Raw genomic sequence first — 16,921 nt, forward strand, 5'->3', positions numbered from 1 at the left:
TAGTAGCCTTACAACCGATCCTTAAGGAGTGGGTTTCGGAAGACTCACTGAAAACGGATATGTGAAAAAATAGATTATATTTTATTTATTTATTAGAACTTTTCTATACCAACTTTCCAATAACAGAATTACTGATCAATTTGGTTTACATTTTGAACAATAACAATATAAGGTGTTACAATTTGACTACATGACTGCGTACAATAAATCCCAGGCAGCAGTGAACAAATGCAGAGAGATATGGAGCAGCTATTGAACACTCTTTCAACCACTATGCACGACTGTGTTTCGACTATGTTTGCAACTGGACGATAAAAGATCCTTTCGACACCATTCTTTTGAAAGACAGATCCCAAAAGGGAGAGGGGAGGAGGGGGGGGGAGGTAGAGGGGAGTTATGGGAAAAGAAAAGATGGCAACAAAAGGTTGTTTTGTTTTACAGATGAACAAATGTGTGTAGATATGTTGTCTAAGTGGTATTGCTTCTGTATTTGTACTATCATTTGAAAAACCTGAATAAACATATTGATAAAAAAAAAAAAAAAAAAAAAAAAGACTACTACCTGAAATCTCTTAGCACAGGGAGTGACGGGCCTAGTTTTAGGATTAAACACATCCAAGTATTATTCATTCAAAGAAAAAAACACGAGATTCAAAACAGATTCTAACCTTAAAGGGCTGTCCATAAATCGAACTGCCACCTAATCCAGTACCTGTGGGATCACCCCCCTGAACTATAAAACCTGGCACAACTCTGTGAAATACTGTGTCGTCATAGTAACCTGCAAAAGAAGAGGAAAAAAAAAAGGATTTTCTATAAAATTCCATAGCTTAAAATGCAAGGAATTGCAACTATCAAGTTACACAATTCAAAACATGGATACCCAAAGAGGCCAACATACTAACCCATGACATTTCTTGCAGGGTTATCAGCCATTTTACGTGAAAGTGTGTGACCCATGCAAATGAGCTGGGTTACAAACTTTTGCAGGAAATTTTTATATGGGGGCTGGCCAGAAAAAGAAGCTTGGTTCTTTTTTTTTTTTTTTTTTGCAAAGGCAGGCCCATGAAAATGTTTTTTGTGTGAGTTTTCACTAAATTCCTAATTAATGAGATGCTTTGCATGATCTTGCATTGCAGCAGCCCATTAATTTTGAATTTGAGCACAGTGACACAAGCATAAAAGTATTTACTACCTGCAAAACAAAAATAGCAAAACATTTTACAAATAGTGCTCCATGTGCAAAAACACAGAAAACCTCAAATTTTTACATAAAAATTTGCTATACAGCTCATTTGCACAGATAGCAAACTTCTGAGCAAAATGGCAGAAACCCTACAGGAATCCCCACAGTTTACTACATTGGCCTAGTTGTTAATTTCTTTGGTTCTAACTCTTGTTAGAACACTAGTATTAAATTTTGCAATGTAACAATTGTCAGAAAAGATTTGAACAAGAAAATGATGTAATGTAATTCATAGCTAACACTGAAATGGTTATAGAGAGGTCAGAAGAATGAGAGATGTCAGTAGCTGATAGAATGAGCAACATATATAGAACTATTTTCACAGATTCTGAGTGAGATGTGAGGCTATAATTCATTCGCTGCACAGACAAGCTGATAATGGAAATTCCTCCACTCATGAAAGTAACAATAAACTCTGTGGGCTAGATTTTAAAAGCCCGGCGCGCCTATTTTGCATAGGCCGCCGGCACGCGCAAAGCCCCGGGTTGTGCGTAAGTCCCGGGGCTTCGTTAAAGGGGTGGGAGGAGGCATGTCCCGAGTCCCCCGGCACTGCAGCCTGTGCCGGGGGATGCGAGGCGTAACTTGCCCAACAAAGGTGGGGGGGGTGGGAATTTAGGTAGGGCTGGGGGCTGGGTTAGGTAGGGGAAGGGAGGGGAGGGTGGGGGGACGCGGAAGGAAAGTTCCCTCCGAGGCAGGTTGCGCGGCTCGGTGCACGCAGGCTGCCGATTTTGCACGGCCTTGCGCGCACCGACCCCCGGATTTTATAAGATACGCGTGGCTACGCGCGTATCTTATAAAATCCGGCGTACTTTTTAAAGATCTACCTCTGTGTCTACCAGTATATCATATATGAATATCATTTTAATTAAACATATACTACATTAAATGTGTATTGCTTTTCCTAGTGTTTGTTTACCTATCAAAGTGCATGAGTGATGCAAATGATCATTAAAAAAAAATAGGCAATTTTGTGACAAACCATGATCTGATTAGAAACACGGCAGGGAAACTAGGTCTTTTTCTGCTATCTGCCCAACTAATTTAGCTTTACAATTCCCATCATTCCCTCAGAGATCCCCTACCTCCTTGAATCTCCACCACCTCCACTGGGAGACTGCGCCACACATACACCACCCTTTCTGTAAAGAAATGTTTCCTAAGATAACTCCTGAGTCTACCCCCTTTCACCCTCATCCTATGACCCCCTCATTCTAGGGCCTCCTTTCTGTTGAAAGAGGCCCACCTCCTGTGCATGGAAACCTTTGAGATATTTAAAAGGTGTCTATCGTATCTCCCCTATTTCTCCTTTCAGTATACATGTTTCGACCCTGAAGCCTATCCCCATATGCTTTAGAACGATGATCATGGGTCTTTTTTTTTTTTTTTTAAACACGGGTAATCCCCATGAGGGGGATGCATGTGCACCATCTGCTGGAGATGGAGAATACCGACAGGCTGATGTTGGGGCAGGGCTATATGACAATTTTCTCTGTCTCCATTTACTAGTAGAAGTGCATAACCGACCGGTGTGAATTGGCCTGCCTGAATGCAGAGGAAGTTGAAAAGAACTGGTCAAAGGACAGATACCTGAGGCACACCACTATTAATGCCTCTCCCCCCCCCCCCCCCAGAGTAAACTCCGTTTACCACTACCCTTTGTTGTATCCCACTCCGCCAGTTTCTAATCCAGTTAGTCCCTTTTAAGTCCCATATCAAGGGCACTAAATTAATTTATAAGTTGCCTATGCAGAACCATGTTAAAAGGCCTTACTGAAATCCAAGTACACTACATCTAGCACTCTCCCTTGATCCAATTCTCTGGTCACAAAAAGGAAATTGATCAGATTCATCTGAGAAGATCTACCTGTGGTAGAACCATGCTGCCTCAGATCTTGCAATCCACTGGATTCCAGAAACTGCACTATCCTCATTTTTAAATGCAATTCTATTAGTTTTCTCCCCACAGATGTCAGACTAACTGGCTGTAGTTCTCAGCCTCCTCCATATTTCCACTTTTATGAGTAGAAATCAGGAACAAATAGCATCATAATCTCTGAAATTGCAAAAATGAATGACCATATCAAGCTGCCCTCTGTGAGGATAACTTATCATGCAAGTACAACTGATAAAAACCATACGAGCCATGGTCTTAAGCCTCCTCGTTAAAGCATGGTTATCTCCAAAGGATAGGTGGAAGCATATTTTCTTTAACGAAAAAAAGAGTACATGTTTTCAAGCAACTGTCCATCTAGAGTGCTGTATTTAACAAGAGTTAATAAAATGTCTTTCCTCGTTCTTAGGGGATTTTTTTCTCTCATCCTTGCGCTTAAGCTAGATGGAACTCAAACTCCATACTGCAGAAGGAAAAAAATAACTAGAAGCTGGCAAAATCTAACAATAATGTTAGAGTTCATGATTAAATCCTTCAAACCAATTACATTTTTTGGTAGTTGTAAAAAAAATGAAGAAAACAAGGAGATGGTTTACATGGCCAGAAAATCATGTTTTTCTCAAAGCTGAGTTATGCAATCTATCAAGTACAGAAGAGCCACTTATGTTGAAACGGCCATAGCCAGCTGATACGATTATTTAGATAACAGGTGCCAAGCTGGGTCAGACCAAGGCCTATCGAGCCCAGCATTCTGTCTTAGACAGCAGCCAGTGCAGGTCCAAGTACCCGGCAGATCTATTTCTTGTATCTCACTCCCACGGAAAAGCACTGCTTTTCTAAGTCTACTTGGCTAATAACTGTTTATGGACTTTTCCTTTAGGAACTTGTCTACCACTTTTTTGAACCCCATTATGTTAGTTGCCATGACTGTGTGTCACCTGCAGTGTGCAGGTGTGTCGCGCAAGCCCGGTCAGCTCAAACGTGAGTTTGGGCTTTTTTTTCTAGCGATTCACTTTTTTTTTCTCAGTTCGTGGGTTGCTTATTATTGGGCGATTTTTGCTGTCAATCGCATTTTTTGGGGGCTTGGTGGGTGGGACTTGAGCCCAGCTGTCCCTGTCATTGGCTGCTGCTGCCGATGAGGCCTGGCCACGAGGAGTACTGACTGCAAGCAAGTGTCTGGTGATCCTGGAAGATTTTATGCAGCATGGCAGGCTTGAACCCTGAAGGGAGTGAAGCACTTAACTGGCAACAATCAAAAAAAGAAGAGGTACATGAGTGTGAGGGCCAGACATGTGCTGGGGGGGGGGGGGGGAAGAGAGTTGCATGTATGGGGGGACAGACAAGCTTGGGCTTTGTTTTTTCATGAAACACTGACAACAATCAAAAAGGAGGTACATGCGTGTGGAGGCCAGACATGTGCTGGGGGGAGAGAGAGATGAGTGTGTGGGGGCCAGACATATGCTTGGGAGGGGGAGAGAGATGAGTGTGTGGGGGACAGACAATTTTTTTCATTATTGTTACTCATAAATTATAACAATAACATTATATTAAAAATATATAATATTCCAAGATTAAATGATGTGTCGTGAAACATTTTATTTATGTATATATTTAAGGAAGCATACAGAAATTGCCGAAATATGTTTCGTTCGTTTAACCTCTGATTTGCTAGTAGACTGAATTACTGTGTCCCGAAATTATGTTTGTCTAAAAAGTGTGTCACCAACATGAAAAGTTTGGAATGCTCTGGCTTAATGTGTGCTGAATGAAAATATACTTCCTATTAATTTGTTTTAAATCTGTCGGTTGCAAGTTTCATGGTGTGTCCTCTACTCATAGTGTGGTTTGAAAGGGAAAAATTACCATTCCCTATTTATCTGATCCACCCCCACTCATGATTTTATAAATTTCAACCATATTTCTTCTCAGTCATCTCTTTTCCAAACTAAAGAGCCCTAATCTGTTTAGCCTCTCCATAGAGGAGCTTTTCCATCCCCTTTACTATTTTTGTAATTTTTTTATTTTTTTTTTAAGATGGAGCAACCAGAACTGCATTCTCAAAGGTGTAGTCGTATCATGGATCTAAGTAAAGGAATTATGGTATTTTCAATTTTGGTCCCTATTCCTTTAAAATAATTCCTAACATTCTATGTGCCTTTTTGACCACTGCTGCATACCAAGCTGAACATTTCAAGGTATTATCCACAAGGACTCAAAGGTCCTTTTCCTGGGTGGTGATTCCTAACATGGAACCCAACACCATGTACCTGCAGTTGGGATTAATTTTCCCTATGTGCATTACTTTGCACTTATTTGCATCAAATTGCACCTGCCACTTAGAAGCCCAATCTCCTAGTCTCACAAGGTCCCTTCTGCAGTTCTTCACAATCCATTGCCATTTTAATGAAACAATTGTGACATATGTAAATCTGGTCACCTCATTCATCGTTCCTTTCTCCAGGTCACAAATTAATATTACACAGGTTATCTTCACTACAGTACAGATAATCATAATGCTTCAAATGCAAGTTGTTACCTTCCATACACAGCTGAATAAAGTTTCTGCTAGCTTTTGGTGCTTCTTTAGACCAAAGTTCAATATCAATATCTCCAGCTGTCGTCTTCAACAGAATCTGTGAATACATTAACAGTTATTGTCCCTAAGCTTACAAAAAAACATTTAGTCTCAGAAGAACTGTGCAATGTTAATACAGACATTATGTGACTACCACAGTTGCATCATGGGTCACAATTTTAGTGATTATCAGAAACTGAAATTGTATTTGAGTTTGGTTTTTTTTTTTATAACAATGAAACAGCCTAGGATTTGCCTATCTTTATCCTTCCTATACTTATTTTAACATCACCCACCTTATCGCAAATAGTGCTCAAGGTGGGGTACAACCAAATACTAGAAAAGTTAAAACAAAACATAACACAGATACATCCAAGTTGGAAATGCTGTAAGATGTTATAACACAGACATTATGAACACTACAGTATTTTAAGTACAGCTATCAAAATTCTTGATCTCTCTTGAATCAATTTTCACATTTCCATTGCCTACTGGGTACATACTGTGACAAGATGATATTTAATTTAGTTTTTCTAGTCTGGTCAGCTGCTCCAAAGCATATTACAATGCAGCAGAAAGGTGAAAGTCAGGGTTACTTATTTTCAAAAGAACTAATGATGGTAAAAGTTTGTAACCTTATTTTCTGCTTTATATGTAAAGTTTATATCCCATGATACGAAGAGGCAGTGACTTCAGGAAACTAGAATTGTCCTCTATCCCTGAAGCCCACCCACCCCCCAAAATGAAAGAAATGTAACAGGAGTCTGTCCTGTTTGTTTTCTGCTTCTGGGATATAATTTTTGCTTCTGCATATACTTTTTGGTGTATGCATACTAGGTTGCAATTAACTATTTGAAAGAAGATATTTTACCTACCTCACTGTAAAATGAACCCTCACAACTGAATGTATTTAATTTTTTTACAGTATTAACAAAGTTCTAGTTAACAGATGCTTATTGTGTTAATACCAAGAAAAAATTTTTCTAGAAAATGTAAACAAGATTTCTGCACTACTCAAAACTACTGATGGCCAGAAGATACAATTTTAACATTTATTTTTGAGACACAAAGGGAGGTCGAATTAGAAATTTGTGAACTGTAGCACCAATCGTCAAGGCTTTAACTCTTTTTTTGAGATATGCCTTTGGTGGAAATGTTCTTTTCTATTAAATGTTCCCTTTGCCACTAGGGACTTACTTATAAATGGCTTGCACCCTGCTGTCCTCTTAACCCTGTGGGGAGTTTGGAATCCAATAAGTACAGGTACTATAATGCAAAATGTGGCCGGGGAAGACGCCACACCAAGACTACATTTTTACTGTTATACTGAAATAATTTTTTAAAGGTTGAAGGTGAATATTTTCTGAGGTTGGTCAAAGAAATATGGATAAAGGATTGTTTTTAGCTCTTTATTTATCATTTTTAAACGTTAACAAGTTAAACAGCTTGACAAGAAATAGAACATTAGAGATCAAATATATAAGAAAAGGAAAAAATACACAGAGGAAATATAAGATCTCAAAGTACTCTGTCAGACCACAACAGGAAAGGGAAATCCAATAGAAAATAAAAAAAAGGAAATATGATCAATAAAGTTGGAAAAAAAAACCCAAATGCTAAGGAAGAGAATCTTCAAAATATTAAAGCACCATATATTACAGAGATTCTTAGCTGGGTTAAATGCGCAAATCCTGTCTGCATCTATCATTAAGAAAAACATTTAATTGAGAGGAACCAAAGAAAACATATTTAACAACACAGTTACAGGGAAGGATTGTATTTTAAACACACTTAACAGCACTATATTTTACTTTCAGACACCCTTAACAGGGCAGCCGAGCTCCCAATTGCTGGAGGGAGATTTTTTTCCAGAGTCACTTTTAAGCTCTTCCTTCAACTGCATCCTGGTATTTGTAGTCTTGCTTCTTTTCGGATCAGACACACAGCACCGGAATATGTCAGAGACCCAGGACAGCTGCGTGGAGCAGCCTGGGCTGCTAGTGCCTCAGCGGCGCAGGCAGCTCACCTTGCCATTCGTCGGCGGCTCCTGGATATAGATATTACTCATTTTGCTGCGATCGTGGGGCGCCAGGCGCTCCCGAGGTCCAGGCGCAGATCAGAGCAGGCGAGGCTCCTCGCCAACCCGCAGACAGCACCGGACAAACGCTGTGCAAACTGCAGCGGTGCACGGGCCGGGGAAGAGCGTTGTTCCAGGTTCTCGGTGCAGGCCCTCCCACCCTAAGCGCTCTCGTTCTCCTTTCAGACCCACCCCTTGATCGTTAGCATTTCCTGGCCGCAGACGGGGGTTTATTTCCCCCCGCTCAGCGATGGGAATGGTAGTGCCCTGGTGCAGCGCTGGTAGTGCTCCGGCCGTGGCGGGGGAGCGGTAAGCGAGGCGCACCGCTTCGGCGTGTACGGAAGCTTTTTTGGTGGCTGTTGGGTGCGTTGTTGCTGCTGCTGCTGCCTTCTCTTCCTCTATGGCTCTTCCAGGTGATTGCTCTGTTCAGCGTATTTATTCTCACGCTTTGTTGTAATTGTAGTTTCACTTCTCTACCCAAGCATTGTGCATAAATAACGAAAGACGAATTTATATTTTCTGGTACTGATATGATTAGAGAATATTTGATAGTTTTATCATGATATTACAAATTGTCAGAGTAGAGGCAGAGGTCTGATCACTTTATTTAATTGAACTATTTTACGCCTCTCAGGACCTTCCAAGCGGATTATATTCGGCTACTGTAGGTATTCTTCACTGGGTATCCAAATGATTTGGAAAGAAGTTCCCTAAATGAGGCTCAGCATATGCTGCAGATTGTTTGCCCATCCCATCTCCAAAATGTATTTTTTGTTTGTTCCATTCCAGAGCCATAACCAGGCAGTTTGACACCTATGACCAAGTGAAAATCTGCGCCCTCAGCCATTACACAAGAAACCACAAGTTGGGAAACTGTTAAATGTTTGTAAAGCAATGCCCAAGGCTGGTGCAAGGGTATTAGGCATCCTAGGCAAGCCTTACACCCCTTTCTCCTAACATGCTCTCCCCGCACAATTAAAAATTATGCATTTATAATATATGCTACATGAAAAATGATATTCAAAGTACTGTCTTCTGAGGTAAAAATATAACTTACAATATGTATCTTTGCATGTACTGCTGGTACCTACCAGAAAACTGCAAAAAAGTAAGACACTTTGAGCCTATGTGGTATTAGGCCTACTATAATGTGTCTTGTGCATGGGTTTGACCCTTAGAAAGCCACAAGAAAACAGAATTACAATATAATAAACTTTCCATATGAAAAGAGCACCAACTGCCAGCAGTCAAAGGTAACACTGCAGATATTATACTAGACCCTAAAACAGAACAAGCCTAGTTGCTATAGATCCCTACATAGAAACTATATGCTAGCGAAATACCTCATCTTGGTCACATGTGCAGACCACAGATAGATTCTCAAATACAGAGTAAAGAGATCATAAAGTATAAATACAAACATGCTGACAAAAACTGAATTGGAAACCATAACAAGCCAAATTTTGTATGCACTGCAACAAAAGAAAAATTGAAACATTACCATTCCTTAAACAAAATAAGTAAAACCGTACCAATAAAAAGAATAATCCAAAGCAGCTAACAAATAGATGAACATCCAATAATTAAAATTTAAATAGTGAAATATTTCAAAACAGACACATCAGATAATTTTTAAAAATCCCCATTTTCCATACGTGGGAATTCTGATTTCCAGATGCCTTGAGACTGTCATGGATTAGCAGGCAGAGAAGAAGGGAGGGTTATGCACACAGGGGTAGATTTTCAAGATGCGCACACATGGACGCCCGATTTTATAACATGCGTGCGCATGTTATAAAATCAGGGGTCAGTGCACGCAAGGGGGTGCACACTTGTGCATCCTGCGTGTGCCGATGCCCACAGCCTTCTTCAGTTCCCTCCCAGTCCGCTCCAATTTCGAAGCAGACTGGGAGGGAACTTCCCAACCCCCTACACTAACCTCCCTTCCCCTAACCTACCCGCCCCCTAGCTTTAACCTAGCCCCTCCCTCCCCCCCAAATCTTTATTTTACCTTTTGCGCCTGCCGGCACCTTGCAGCATGCAATCCCCCGGCAGAGCAGCAAATGGCCGCTGTGCCGGGGGCCTCTAAGCCCGCCCCCTGGACCGCCCTGCCCCTTTGCTGAGGCCCTGGGACTTACGCACGTGACCAGGCCTTTGAAAAATTGGCCCGGCGCACATAAGGCCAGTCACACGCGTAATTTCTTGAAAATCTACCCCATAATCTCTTTCACACATACATGCTTTCTCTCACACACATGCTAGCTTACTATCACACACACACACTCTCACTCACTCACTCCCCCTCCCCCCTCCACTTTTTAGCACTATCAGTCTCCTTCAAGCCCTGTGGCCAACAGATGACTTTAAGCCATGAGGGCCAACCCAGCCTTAGCCTAAGGCTCCTTCCTGCAGGACAGGGTAGAGCACACTTTCTTCTCCTAAAGCCCTGCCTCCAATTCCAGTGGAACCACGCAGCTCTCGATGGCACTGGCAACTTTATGGCACCCTTCAGAAGCGGTGGCAATGGCCAAGACCATATCAGCCATAGGCACACTATGGCTCTGCGCCATCCTCAAATATTCACACTAACATAAAAGAATACATATAGATGATAATTGAAGTTCACACAGTATGAGGCGGATTTTAAAACCCCTGCGAGCGTAAATCCGGCAGGATTTACGCGTGCAAGACCTTCGCGTGCCGGTTCGCCTATTTTGCATAGGCCGCTGGCGTGCGTAAAGCCCCGGGACGCGCGTAAGTCCCGGGGCTTTCGAAACGGGGAGGGAGGGGGCGTGTCCGGGGCGTTCCCGAAACGAAGCAGCGTTTCGGGGGCGTGCCGCGGCGTTTCGGGGGTGGGCCCGGGGGCGTGGTGCCGGCTCGGGGGCGTGGTCGAGGCCTCCGGACCACGCCCCCGGGACAGGAGGACAGAGTGGGGCTGCCGGCGACGCGCGCAAAGTTACGCCTGCTTTCAGCAGGCGTAACTTTGCCAACAAAGGTAAGGGGGGGTTTAGATAGGGCGGGGGGGTGGCTTAGGGAGGGAAAGGTGGGGGGAGGGCGAAGAAAAGTTCCCTCAGAGGCCGCTCCGAAATCGGAGCGGCCTCGGAAGGAACAGGCAGGCCGCACTGGGCTCGGCGCGCGCAGGTTGCACAAATGTGCAGCCCCTTGCTCGCGCCGACCCCGGATTTTATAAGATACGCGCGTATCTTATAAAATCTGGTGTACTATTGTTCGCGCCGGTGGCGCGAACAAAAGTACGCATGCGTAGTGTTTGAAAATCCGCCCCTATATGTTTAGTGAATTTATTCTGAGTAAAATAACTTTTGTCTTTTACAAACATTTAGATTTCAACACTGGAATCAAATAGCCCTAAATTTAATATTGCAGAAAATCTGAAGTAAGAAGTAGCCCCAAAAGAAGAAATATTTGAAAACCAACCACCCTATTTGACCAGTAGCAGTCTGGGGCCTCACAATCAGGCCGATACAGTAAAGCGCGGCCGCGGTTACCCTGCTTCTAACCCGCTTTGTACCCGCAATTTGGCCGCATAAGTCCAACCCACGATTCACTATCCCTTTTAACCCATCCTTACCGCTTCTTGAAATCAACGGGTAACCCTTTCCGCCCGCAGCATGTATATGAGATGTAAACAATCAGATTAGCTATTCCCTCCGATCCAGTAATGTGCGCCCCCGATTATCGCCTTTTTAACCTGCAGTTTTGCCGCGTGTTTAACCTGCTAACTTACGGCCTACCCTTACCCCTGCGTTAGTGTGGAGCGTCAGGCAAACCCCAGCAGAGAGAGACGAAATTTCACGAGCAAACTTTTCTGTGAGGCTTCAGCAGCCCGGGGCGGATCGGGCGCTCCCCATGCGAAGCGGCTTCCAGCAGCCCCCGCTGGCGAAGGTGCACAGCAACAAGAAACAAAAGCAAAGCCTCCAAGCCTACTTAAACTCCAAGGAGTCTTCATGGGAGTAGCCAGAACCAGGGATGAATGGAGAAAGCAATGCAAAACCCAGAGACATTATTATCCAACAGAAAGGAAGATCTGTAGCAGCCTTGCTGGCTTGTAACCATGTTTTTCTATAATACATTAATTTTCTGAAAGCCCCTAGGTTGCCTTGTCCATGTAGCTCGACTACACTAGTAAGCTCCACTGAGCAGGGACGCACTTTTTTCTGGCTCTCTGCAGTGCTGCCTGGAAACGATGAGAGGGGACCCAGGATGGGAACAGGAAGGAGTCAGGGCTGCAGCTCTCCAGGCTGATCAGGGGGCGTAGCTCCCACCCGTCTCTCCGAAAGGGGGTGCGAACTGCCCGGTTTGCCTCTCCTGGGGGGGGGGGGGCTGCCTGCTGGCACAGCCTGGGCTCCCGCCCGACCACCCGTGTTTACCTTTCTGTCCGCTGAACGCAGTGTACCAGGCGCTCTGGCAGCTCCGGAGCAACCCCAGTCCTCTCTCCCCTCCTCCCGAGCGGCTTCAGCAGCAGCCTGGGGCGGATTGGGCGCTCCCCATGTGAGGCGCGGCTTCCAGCAGCCCTCGCCGGCGAAGGTGCATGAGTGCACGCCGTGACCTGAGCACCCGGCTGGACGTCCGAGGTCACGGCGTGCGCTCATGCACGTACAGGCGGGCATTCATGGACCTTCGCCGGCAGGGGCTGCTGGAAGCATGGGGAGCACCCGATCCGCCCCGGGCTGCTGCTGAAGTCGCTCGGGAAGAATGGAGAGAGGACTGGGGCTGCTCCGGAGCTGCCAACGTGCCCGCACGGGAGACTGGCACCCATGGACGCAGCCAGGACAGGTGAGCGGGGGCTGGGGGAAAGTTTGCCCGATCCTGGCTCCTCTAAAGGTCTTGTCCCGGGGGGTGAGGGGGTCAGGCAGTGAAGCAATCATTTGCACAGGACAACAAAACAAACTGCACCAGCCCTTCTCCTGTATCCACTTCCTGGTACCTGTCATTTCAAATGTCATTTCAAATGTCATTTGAAATGACAGGTACCAGCGCACCCAGGACACTGTATAGGCGCTGTATAGCGCTCTATACAGTAAAATGGATTACGCTTCATGGACGCGCTTTGGACGCGGCTTGCATTTGCATGCCATTTAAATACTGTATCGAGCGGTATGTGATCCCGACTGTGCGTGCGGCAAACGAGGGTGCGCCCGGCACTACCGCACTCTTTCTTCTGCGTCCTTACTGTATCGGCCTGTTTGAGAGGGCAGATGCTGAATTATTAGTAGGAGAGTGAAAAGGAGGGACACAGCTTGTCAAAAAATTGAAAGCCTGGAAATCAAAAAGTATTGATTGTCAAGACTAGGAGTACTTACTTTGTAGATCTGGAAGAATAAGTAACCAAAAAAATGAATGGGAAAGTCTATTTTTGTTCCTATTAGACATGAAGGTATAATCACAAAACAGTTTCTCACAAATACTTCTATATTCAAAAAGTGATAAAAATAACAGCAAAGACTTATTTCCAATTTCTATGTATAATATATTCAGTAAAAAATAATCAGTTGCTCAACTGAAAAACTGCCTATAAATGTAACTAACTCTTGAACCCTGACTAACTCTTGAACCCTGATGCATGTTTCCTCAGAATGAATCTCTTGTAGAGAGATATAGATCACAAAGCTTCAGAGAAAAATGTCTAAAATGTTCTTTCTCATTCACTATCATTGCTGAGTATTGAAGATTGCATGCTTCTTTGAATTCTTCAGGTTTGACATATTGTACTCTTTAATTGAAATTGCAAACAGCATTTTTTCTTCTGCTGTTGAAATCCTAAAGTAGGAAACTTAACTTCTTTTCTTGCAAAGGGCCTTGAAAGATCCCCGCTAAGTCCTTTTTGATTTTTCTGAAATTCATTTAGACACAGTATTAGTGTTAGGGCTGATGTAACAGGGGGCGCTAATGTTAGCGCAGGTTTTTACTCGTTTTAGTGTGCATTTTTCTGGCTTCAGTTAACTCTGGTATGTAACAGGGGTTTTAACTCCTAAAAAAATAGGCACTAAAACAGGAGCAAAAACCAATGCTAAGATCAGTGTGGGTACATGGAAATCCCATGTAAAAGAAGGCATTAGTTATTCCCCAGCAATGCAGGGAAGTATGTTAAGGGGCAAACAGCTTCTTAACTCTGGAAATTTAACTCCTGAGTCAGAGCAGGAGTAAAATGTAACTCACATTTCTGGTTGCCATATTACACTACTGCTGTACCCAGAAATGTGAGTTTACTCCACCTCGGATACAGGAGGAAGGCAGGCTTCTTTGTTTTCCTGGAGAGCATATCTAAATGTGTACTGTTCAGCTGTTGGTGCCCACCCAGACAGTTTAGGCTTTGTTCATCTAGCAGTTGGTGCATTCCCCCAGAGAATTTATTATTTTATTGTACTTGCCATGCCTTGTCAAAATGGTCTTGAATGAGAGAATATGCCCATTAGTGGGGATGCACAGCACCAGTCTCACATGCAGTGCCATTTTGGCAAGGCATGGCAAGTAAAATCAAAGCATACGTTCTCTGGGGAAGGCACCTTCAGCTGAACAGTGTGCACTTTGGTGCTGTGCATCCGACTTCGGCATCCTGTTCAGTTTTAGGTGCCTCCCACAGAGAGTTTATGCTTTGTTAAGCTAGCTGGAGTTGCCCACCCCAGAAAGCTTATGCTTTGATTTTACTTGCCATTCTATGCCAAAAGGGCCTTGGATTCAAGAATTTGCTCCTTGGTGGGCATTTACAATTTGTTCAGTTAGTTGTAAGCTCTCTGGGGTGGGAATCTACATTTAAACTACACCAAAGTTGGATGCACGGTACCTGTATACTGTTCAACTGTAGGTGCTGGCCCTGAGAGCACTGTAAATTGAACTCCTGGGTCCAAGGTAGAGTAAACTCACATTTCTGGTGGCAAATGATGTATGTTTTGCCCAGTGTAGTACTCACTTCAGACCCAGGAGAATTTACATTTCCAGTGAAAGCTGTCTGAGCGGGCACCAACAGTTCAACAGTAATTCAAAGTCGGGATGCACAACACCAAATGCATATACCATTCAGCTGAAGGTGCCTTCCTAAGAGAGCTTTTATTTTGTTCAGCAGTGGGTGCAAGCCCCAGAGAGCTTATGCCTTCTTTGTCTGAGGTGGAGTAAACTCACAATTTTGGTGACCAAAATTATTCTGTTACTGCGCCCAGTCTGGTAGAAAGACACTACCACATGGGCACAGCAATAAAATATCATGCCTACCAGACATGTGAATTAAGCTTTACTCCACCTCAGGCCAAGAGAATTAACCTAAAAAACCACTTAAGTGCATTAAACCAGGAGTATGGAGGTAAGCACTTGAAGTTGGAAGGAGTGTGACTACAATGGACTTTCATGCAAGATTAGCACTGGGCAGCCTGACTTGGGCACAGTTTCGCATGCCGGGCCATTTTGCCAAGTGATATCAAAGGATAAGCTCTCTGGAACAGGCAACTACAGCCATTTGAGATACACAGCACTGAAGTGTGTACTGTTCAGGTGGTGGTGCTAGAGAGCTTACCCTTTTGATTTCACTTGGCATGCCATGCCCAAATGGTCTTGTATATCAGATTATGCCCAAGTCGGGATGCCTGGTGCCAACCTTGCATGCAAGGTTACTTTGGTCACACTCCTTCCAACTTCAAGCACTTGCCTCCTCACTCTTGTTTGAAAGCACTTTTTAAAGCACTTTTCGCATTAGTGCAGGTTTTTCAGTTTAACTCCAATTTTAGTGTGCTTTTTTCATTTAGTGCCCTTTTTTTTTTTTTTTTATCTCCTGTTTCTTAGTGTCTGGTCAGATGAATCACAAACCAGTGGGTTATGCACGTCTATTTTTCTCGGCACTGAAGTGAGACTCACCGGTCTATAATTTCCCGGATCACCCCTGGAGCCTTTTTTAAATATCTGGTTACATTGGCCATCTTCCAATCTTCAACTACAACAGATGATTTTAATGATAGGTTACAAATTAATTGAAAAAGATCTGAAATTTCATATTTAAGTTCTTTCAGAACCCTGGGGTGTATGCCATCCGGTCCAGGTGATTTACTACTCTTCAGTTTGTCAATCTTTCCTACCACATCTTCCAGGTTCACCGTGATTTGGTTCAGTTCATCTGAATCATCACCCTTGAAAAACATTTCTGGAATGGGTATGTACCCAACATCCTTTTCAGTAAACACTGAAGTAAAGAAATCTTTTAATCTTTCCACAATGACCTTATCTTTCCTAAATGCCCCTTTAACCCCTCGATCATCTAACATTCCAATCAACTCCCTCGCACTCTTTCTACTTCAGATATATTTTTAAAAGTTGTATTGTGAGTGTTTGCCTCTACGAGCCAATTTCTTTTCAAATTGTCTCTTAGCCTGTCTTATCAATGTCTTACATTTAACTTGCCAATGCCAATACTTAATCCTGTTTTTTTCTGATGGATCCTTCTTCCAATTTTTGAATGAAGATCTTTTGGCTAAAATAACCTCTTTCACCTTTCACCTGGCAATCGTTTTACTTTCCTTTCACCTTTCTTAATGCGAGGAATACATATGGACTGAGCCTCTAGGATGGTATTTTTTAACAATGACCATGCCTCTTGCACACCTTTTACCTTTGTAACTGCACCTGTCAATTTTTTTATTCTGTTTTTCTCATTTTATCAAAGTTTTTTGCTTTTGAATGTTTACTGCTACATCTGTGGACTTACTTACTGTCCCTCCTCCGGTCAGTTATTCAAATTTGATCAAATTATGATTACTATTGCCAAGCGGCCCCACCAGTTACCTCTCTCACCAAATCCTGTGCTCCACTGAGAATGAAATCTAAAATTGCTCCCTCTCTTGTAGGTTCCTCAAACAATTGCTCCATAAAACTGTGATTTATTCCATCCAGGGACTTTATCTCTCTAGCATTTCCTGGTGTTTCACTTACCCAGTCAATATTGGGGTAATTGAAATCTCCCATTATTACTGCACTACCAATTTGGTTAGCTTCCCTAATTTCTCTTAACATTTCACTGTCTGTCTCACCATCTTGGCCAGGTGGACGGTAGTATACTCCTATCACTATATACTCTTCCCCAACATACAAGGGATTTCTACTCATAAAGATTCAATTGAGCATTTTGTCTCA

General features: G+C 43.2%; 2 protein-coding genes across 5 annotated transcripts in view; one reads left to right on the plus strand and one right to left on the minus strand.

Moving 5' to 3' along the window:
- CWC27 (CWC27 spliceosome associated cyclophilin) overlaps positions 1 to 7,970 on the minus strand; it is a 398,702-nt gene extending 390,732 nt beyond the window's left edge. Inside the window, exons 1-3 of one of the 4 annotated variants that reach the window (XM_029576322.1) lie at positions 7,739 to 7,969; positions 5,674 to 5,770; positions 669 to 781 (exon numbers count right to left, since the gene is read on the minus strand). In XM_029576322.1, coding sequence (XP_029432182.1) covers positions 669 to 781; positions 5,674 to 5,770; positions 7,739 to 7,780 — 252 coding nt within the window. In that variant the 5' untranslated portion in view covers positions 7,781 to 7,969. Of the gene's footprint in view, positions 1 to 668; positions 782 to 5,673; positions 5,771 to 7,523; positions 7,646 to 7,738 lie in introns of those variants that run through there. The other 3 variants (XM_029576298.1, XM_029576314.1, XM_029576304.1) reach the window with 3 other exon arrangements.
- A 76-nt stretch (positions 7,971 to 8,046) lies between these two features.
- Positions 8,047 to 16,921, plus strand: part of SREK1IP1 (SREK1 interacting protein 1) — a 125,894-nt gene continuing 117,019 nt past the window's right edge. The window contains exon 1 of the mRNA XM_029576331.1: positions 8,047 to 8,202. Coding sequence (XP_029432191.1) covers positions 8,190 to 8,202 — 13 coding nt within the window. The 5' untranslated portion in view covers positions 8,047 to 8,189. The remainder of the gene's footprint in view (positions 8,203 to 16,921) is intronic.

Source organism: Rhinatrema bivittatum, chromosome 1 (assembly GCF_901001135.1).
Source record: "Rhinatrema bivittatum chromosome 1, aRhiBiv1.1, whole genome shotgun sequence".
Classification (NCBI taxonomy): Eukaryota; Metazoa; Chordata; class Amphibia; order Gymnophiona; family Rhinatrematidae; genus Rhinatrema; species Rhinatrema bivittatum.